We start from the raw sequence: 8,239 nt of genomic DNA on the forward strand, positions 1-8,239 counted from the left end.
CATCTCTAAACTGTTTTGATTCTTTTTGGATAATTGTCTTTGATTTAGAAATACCAAACCATAATTTAAGGGGTGTCATGGAGGAAGAATACAGCCTTCAAAGTTTCCCCAGTGATCTGGGGAATAACAACTTTAATGACTGTTGTATTTGGAATTTCCAAATTGATTAATACATAAATCAGTTGTGTAAAACAGTTGAAATTAGATACAGTAACAAGTAACCCTGACTATCCAGTTTATTTGCTATCGAATTTTCCCCCAAATTCAAGGAGTTAAAAGAGGTCTTACTAGCTAATACATCGAAGCGATTGATTTTACCTACTTTTAATATATAGTTTGACTAGTTTCAGGATATAATTTTGAAGTGCCCAGTGTTATTTACTGACACAGAAATATATTGAGTAAAATATTTGTATTGTCTCTGAAATAATTCACTTTCAAAACTTCAATGCAGTTGTTCATTTTCCCCTGTTTTTGTGAAATATTTTCACTTCACTATTCAGCATTCAGACAGTGCTTGCTGTCAACATTATTTCAATTTATTTGCTTTGACTGCAGAAATGTAACTTTTACTTAGAAATTAAAGCCAACAATCAGAAAATTCTGGTCTGTTAATTGCCACCTGTTTCTTAAATATTAGTATTCCGACTCTGCTTATGTTCAGGTATAAATTTAGGAAAACTCCCTTTAAAATACAAGTACTTAAAATTTCTGCAGAAATCAAATGCACCATAGGTATCTACTAATTGTAACCTGTACTCTTTGCAAAGAAGAGAGCAAATAGGAGTTTATTCTTTCCTTGGCCTCGATGATTTACAACTGAAGTTATAAGCTAGTAAAGCACTCAGGCTAGACGGACTGCGGATCATCCTTTCTCATCCTCAGACTACTTATGTCATGAGAGCAGCCCTTAGCATTGAGTGCTTCTATGAGAGCCTGGGGAATGTTTGGGGAAAAATCTTCAGTATAGCTGTGGGTTGGATAGGAAAGAACCATGTTTTTTTTTCATAGGTTGCTGATAGTACTATTTCAGGAATAATAATAATAATAATAATAATAATAATAATAATAATGATGATGATATACCTTATAGCGAAAGTGGCAAATGCCATTGAATGTCTTTTAAGAGTATGAAATATGTCTTTAAGGGCCTGGAGAGACAGTTTAGTGCCTAATTAAACACTTAAAGTTCTTGTAGAGAAGCTGTATTCAGGTCTTAGTACCCACACGGTGGTTTACAATCTTCTGTGAAGTAACTTCAGTTATGAGGACTCCGTGCTCTTCTGACTTCTTCAGGGTTCTACATGTACATGGCGCATAGGCTTTCACTCATGTGCACACATACACGCTTAAACAAATACAATTTTAAAGAAAAAGTAATCTCCTAAAAATGTATAGAGGAAAGAGAAGTAATCAAGTCGACAAAATTTTTATATGATTTTCAAAGTCCAGCCTTCAAAATTACTCAGTTTTAGACACAAAAACAAAGAAAACAAACAAGAAAGCTCATTCAGCAGTGATATTATAAGCACTATGAGTTTTGTATTTCTTTTCATTGTTTTCCAGAAGAAATGGCTGCTTATTAGCAGAAAAAAAGTCAACATAAAATAAAAAGTATGAATAATATGTTCCTGTGTCTCAGCTCTCCTAGCAATACAGTGACAACACAATTGAGAAAGAAATTAACAATTTATAACTGGAAATGTATCAAAGTATTGAATTCTCCCATTGTGGTTACATAAATAAATACATTTGAAACTTTATTAAAATTTGCAGCTTGTAATTATAACAAAGAAATCGATGAGTTGGTTCTGGCTGTATTCACCTGTTTCAATGTCAATATTTAAGAGCTAAAGTAAATACTGAATACGTATGTACAGTGTTATTTATACAGGTTTAATTATGGATACTTCTATACATACACTGAATTCTAGAAGAAAATATCTAAACTAATATTTTTCATGTAATGCAAATTAATAATTTTTCAATTACTTAAACATAATGAGATTTCAAAGGACTGTCACAGAAATGTTCCTAAATTGTATCTACCATTTTTAAAACAACAGTTGAATGCACACTTTCTAATACTTATTTGTCATTTTGAACTTTCTAATTATCCCCAATTTACATCCTCACTTAATCTTCTCAAAATGGTGAATTCTTTGCTCACAAATGTCAAAACAAAAACAGAAAAAAAATATTCCTTATAATATGTTCCACAGAAAGCCATGAACCTTTTGTTGTTTTAAATGTACTTGTTTTGTGGTGTGGTTACACACTAATTTGACACACAAGTCATTCAGTTAATGTAATTATGTTCTACATCATACTACGTAAGTGAATATTTGAATATTTGAATAAATTGAAGGAATTATGAAATATATATTTGCCTCTACCATAATCAAATTCCCTAATCATTTTTTCTCTCTGTAACATTCTTAATTAAAAATCTTAATCTTCAAGGGTTATTATATGTTGAAATAAATATTTGTGCTCAATGAGTTTATATATATAAAGAAATTAATTTTTCATTTTTTTCTAAAATATTTTATAAAAATCTGATAACTATCCTTATAGATCTTTAACTGTTTTCATTCCAAAATATTTAATAGTATTTTCATATGAACAGATTCTCCAAAGAAATAGAATATGTCCAACCAGGGTTGTGTTATGATACTGAACATTTACAGTCAAATGGTATATATGCATGGATTTGTATGTAGCATCTTATTCTTACTTTTTACTTAGAAATGAATGACATGAGTAGTTGAAAACTAGATCTTAACTGATACTTAACACTGTGTTTATATTTGTGTGGTAAGTATGGATAAGTTCAATTTCCAACTTTGAATTCAGTGGTTTCCATGTTTTCATAGACAGTTCTGCAGCAGAAATGTTTATTCTGGAATGAACAGAAATAGAAGCCCAACTGACTCATTGAACTGCATTAAGCCTACACTAAGAGATATTTTTATATACTAGAAATCTGTATTTTAAAAATTATTGTTACAGTATTAAATATATGACATAGCTATGGGAAAGTGTAAAAACAGAAAAACAAATTGCTGCCATGCAAGTATGGTTCAGCTCGGTAAACCAAGTGAATAGAGTATTAGGACCGGATCTTAAGGAAGAAAACAAGTAAAGAACTGTTCATGACATTGACAATCTCATTCCCAGATGCTTTGCTGACTAATGTTGACCAGAATGTCCAGGAAACACAGGTGAGAAGCTTATTCATTGCTATTTACTTCAAAAAAACCAGAGAGATTTGCTGAGATTTATATACATGAAATTTCTAATTGTTGATGTGTTAGTACCCTGTTTTGAGATTGTCCCTTAAATGAAGTGTTGAACAGTACAAACTGAAGCATAATTAAGTTCAGTGAATCAGCAAAACATGTCTGGATCTACTCCTGATGAACAAAAATGTAGTTGGGTTGAAATGTAGCTCTAATTGTGCTGTTAGTGTGATCCTGAAGCTATTCTCATGGTCGCTCCAGATTTAAACCACTTTAAGAACTATTTCTGTACACACAGGCATCTTTGTATGGATGTATGGATGACATGTCTGACTCATGCCTGACACCCATCTTTGTAAGGACATACCCAGGCATGCTTCTCATCCCTATCCTACTAGGGGGTTGAGATGCTACATTCTTTGCCTTGCTGAAAAAGATGAAGGTTTTCACTGAAATGTAAAATGAATGGAACCATTTCACAGGGAAGGGACTTGTTGTACATGCCTTATTTGTGCCATTATTTTTATCAGCCACCAATTATTCTTCTTGAGAGCTGATTTTTTTTTAAGAGAATTTGATTCCTACATTTTAATTGGGTCACAAAATGTGTATCCAGAATGGAGAAGCACTGAAACAATCTGTTCTAACAGCTGGAAGTGTCAGCCGTTTGCTGTGATTTGGAACATGGTGGGGGGAGGGAAATCTGTGTTAAAAAAATGAAAATAGCAACAACAACAAAAACTACATGGTTTCCTTGTCGAAGGTATATTTTTGCCCCTTATAACATGATATATATGAAAACAGTATTAATTTTCTCAATATGTCATAGTTTTCCCTAGTAAATTCCATCGCTAAACCAGAGCAAACATTTGCATGCATTGTTTCTTCCCTCACCCTATTATTTTTTAAAATTTATTTATTTATTTATTTATTTATTTATTTATTTATTTATTTATTTAATTTTACATATCAGCCATGGATTCCCCTTCCTCCCCCCTCCTGCCCCGCCACCAATTCCCCCCAGGCCTCCACCCTCCATTCCCATCTCCTCCAGGGCAAAGACTCCCCTGGGGATTCAGCTCAACCTGGCAGATTCAGTCCAGGCAGGTCCAGTCCCCTCCTCCCAGGCTGATTGAGTGTCTTAAACAACAGATGGTAGAAACCAAGAGCAGCGAGTCTGGGCGCCATGGATGGAGGTAGCTTGCAGAGGGCGCCTTGCCTTTGATTCAGTTTAATTTCCCCTGCTCTCTGTACTCCTCCATTCTCTGCCTCTCATTTCCTGGGTTCTCTTCTCTAGCATCTCCTTTCCTCCAGTCTCCTCTCCTTTCTTCTCTATTCTCCCCTTGCTCTATTTATTTTCTTGTGTTTCTCTCGCTTTTAAAAGTTCCTTTATTATTGGCGTTTGGGCACCCAGCTGACCTAAACATTAAGGTAGCTTCAATAAGAAATTAGGTGCAGGTAAGTGCTCTGTGGAAAACATTTCAAAGTGATGCTCAGTGTGTTGCTACAGAAGAACACCCAAGAGCTATTAAAATTGCCAAGTACAAGTTCCAAACATGTAAAAAATGGCATTACACATCATTGTGGCTGTTTTTTGGAAGGGGACTTTGGAATTTAGCCTTTGTCCTTACTCTGGAGAATCTTTGTCCTGCTACAGAAAATAATTTTTTTTCAATGTTATAGTTTCAAAAAACTATTAACAACGACTTTTCATCACACAGAATTTAGTGTTCTTTGTAGAAAATTTGAACATGTGATTAAAACAAAATGTCAGCCACTATCTACCACCAATATGCATATTATAACAATCCAGAATATCATATAGTTATTTATGTCTTTCCCTAGGAAATTTCTGAGTGGTGCTGTTTTGCATTTGAGTGAGGAGAAAATAATGGAATATATCAGACTTTAAAATTCTTGATGATAAATTTTTCCTTAATATTTTTAAGAAATAAAACTAATAATGTAGCAGAAATATTTCATTTTCAATTTTTCTATGCTGTTGTTTCTATAATCCTTAATATAGAATCCTATAATTCTATAAACCAAGAAGTTCCACATGTAAAAAGAAAAAAAAAATGTTTAACACATCAGTGTCAAAGTCTCTATGTAGTTCTCTTTCCATTTATACTTGTTTGAATTTTTTTAAGTGGCTCTATGTCCTAACTATAGTATTTTTGGAACGTTTAAGTTATTTTGGCTACTTTTTACGCCTTTGATTTCCACAGTGGTCAGAAGAATCAAGGGTGATACCTTTCTGAACAGGCTGTGTCCCTCACTCTCTCTCACAGGCCCTTTCTAAGTTCTCTATTGTATGTGTGTGAAGGGCCCCAGAGCAGAGAGTAGCCTTTGAGCCCAGAGTTACAGCTAGGAGCAGTCTCAGGGCTTCCACACTGAGGCACTTGCTAGAGGGAATCTTTATCATACACAGAATGTTTGAAACAGAATTACATTCCTCAAAGTGCCCTGTTCTGTTTTCTGTCCTCAAAGACCCTCCTGACTAAATGTGGAAATACAGGAAAGAAAATAATAATAATAATAATAATAATAATAATAATAATTCAATTAATTACATAAATTTGGTGGTAAGATTATAAGGATATAATTACAGAAAACAGACTCAAGGACAAAGGGAGGTGAAGTCATTCATAAGTTTTATGATGATAACTAGGGCAATTGGGGGAATTAGCAAACACTTGTAGCCTTAAAAGTAGCCCAGTAACACAGAGGATGACCCAGATTAACATGTAAGAAAGGAACAATGTATATAGAAGTGAGGGGAATATTGTGTATTGATGCTGAAATGTGTGAGTGACAACATGAAAAAGGACTTGTGTACTCAAAACAATAAAAATAGGTATACTTTTCTGTGTTTGTGTGTGCATACACTCAAAGGAAGTATGGTATAGTCTTTACTACATTAGAGTAGCCTTAAAATCACTGTTTCATTTTTAATTAAATTTGACCTACTTTATTATATTTTATTATCAAATAAGGTATTTTTAAAATTTAGATTTTTGATATATCTTCTCTACTAGTGGACTATGAAGTGATTACCCTAGTAGTTTTTTCAGGTTTTCTGAATAAAGGATCTGAAACATGAATAAGTTGATGATTAGATATAACCTTAGCTATAACCAAACTATGAAAAAAAGATTTTAACATTTGAGTGTTTGCCCCTATGTGTTGTTGGAGTTTTCTCCAGTCCCACCCAGACCCACAGCCACTCAGACCCAAATAAATACACAGACACTTATATTAGTAGCTCAAACATGTAGGCTGTGGCTAACTTGAGAGAGAAAACTAGGAAGCTGTTTTAGGTCCATTTTAGAAATTTTTTATGGCTTTGTCAGGTTTTAGGTGGAAACTATAGCCATTGGGCACCCACCATTTGTTGCTGGAATTATCTCCAGTTCCACCCAGGCCGACAGACCACTTATAAAATAATTACTCAGGAAGCTCATATTAATCAAACTGCTCGGCCATTAACTCAGGCCTACCACTGACTAGCTCTTACACTTAAACTCAGCCCATTTTTGTTAATCTATATGTTGTCACTTGTTCTGTAGTTTTACATGTTGCCTTTAGATGTTGCTCCCTGGATAGCAGGCTGGCGTCTCCTGACTCAGTCTTCCACCTTGAAGAATTCATCTCTCTCCTTATTGTACCCACACTATACTTTCTGCTTTGCTACTGGCCAATCAGCGTTTTATTTATAATCAATCAGAGCAACACATTTACATCATCCACAGCACCTATGCATTTCAGATAAGAAATATATTTGTCTGTGTCTGCCCTGTACAGAGTTAGGAGTCTTCTGCCTGGATTTTGAAGCTCAGCAACTTTAGATTTCTGTACCATGATCTTACTTGTTTTGTGTTTTCTTTCTTCTCCTTTCTTTGATTGCAGAGGCTGGAGTCCATATGAAGAGCACCGCTTCTCTCTCTCGAAAACAGTTGTCCCTGATCTTTTTTACTGGATAAAATTTGAAAATGTTTCAGTTCACAATGACATATTGTTGAACTGCTGTCCTTGAAGGATTTGCTCATGGGAGCCAAAATGACGACATCTCTGATGCGGTGGAACTGGCTCTCTCACACCATGATTCATCCCCTTTTAAAACCAAATTTTTTTCTTCTGATCTACAAATATTTTTTTTAAGAAAGGAAAAAGAACAAAGCCTTCATTGGCATTAAGTTCTGTATCAATCCATCCTACATTGCCATCCATGATTTAACAGACTGTAGAATCTTGAATAATCTATATCACTTTAACAAATAAATGTTTTACTATGACACAATTTGCACATTGCCTTATTTTTGGAAATACCTTTTGCTTCAAGCCTGAATGGTGGTGGTGAGACTTTTGTAATAAATAATATGTTTTAATATAAATTTCTTTTATACCTAAGAGGTGAAAATCTTCGGGAATTCTAAGTTGCTTAATAATAGTAGAACATTTTTTCTTTAGGGTGTATCTATATCTAAGAGGAGGCAGCACAACTATTTGAACTCACTTACAGCAGCAACATGTTTTGTGTAAGACAGAGTGATGAGGCTTCTCCTAATAGACCTTCAGAAAATGAGCATAATTGGGAAATTACTAATAGTGTAATGTGGCCTTGGCTTTCCCAGAGAACCAAGAAAATAGGAAAATTTAATAACTCGTTCAGGTGTTATGTGTCATGCTCAGGGTCTCTTTTTCCTTTTTTTTTCAAAATTTCAGACTAAATAAAAAAGGGTATACATCTGCTCCAGAATATGTAGAAATGAGATCTCTTTGATGCTTACAAATATGAATAAAGCTATAATCAGATAATGTCCAACCTTAACCTGTTAGAATTTACCTTGGACTGAAGCATCAGAAGCAATTTCTGTTCTTCATCTTCTAAAACTGTCATAAATATTTGAGTAAAATTTGAAAATGCTCATAAACTGTCTTAGTTCTTGGCATTATGAACTGTTTAGTGAACTGTAAGTAGAATTTCTTTTTACTAT

General features: G+C 34.0%; 1 protein-coding gene across 4 annotated transcripts in view; it reads left to right on the forward strand.

Moving 5' to 3' along the window:
* Window positions 1–7,542, forward strand: part of Lrfn5 (leucine rich repeat and fibronectin type III domain containing 5) — a 281,892-nt gene extending 274,350 nt beyond the window's left edge. For all 4 annotated transcript variants that reach the window (XM_036206675.1, XM_036206673.1, XM_036206671.1 and 1 more), the window contains 2 exons: window positions 3,181–3,224; window positions 7,152–7,542. In XM_036206675.1, coding sequence (XP_036062568.1) covers window positions 3,181–3,224; window positions 7,152–7,169 — 62 coding nt within the window. In that variant the 3' untranslated portion in view covers window positions 7,170–7,542. The remainder of the gene's footprint in view (window positions 1–3,180; window positions 3,225–7,151) is intronic.
* The last annotated feature ends 697 nt before the right edge of the window (window positions 7,543–8,239 follow it).

Source organism: Onychomys torridus, chromosome 14 (assembly GCF_903995425.1).
Source record: "Onychomys torridus chromosome 14, mOncTor1.1, whole genome shotgun sequence".
NCBI lineage: Eukaryota > Metazoa > Chordata > Mammalia > Rodentia > Cricetidae > Onychomys > Onychomys torridus.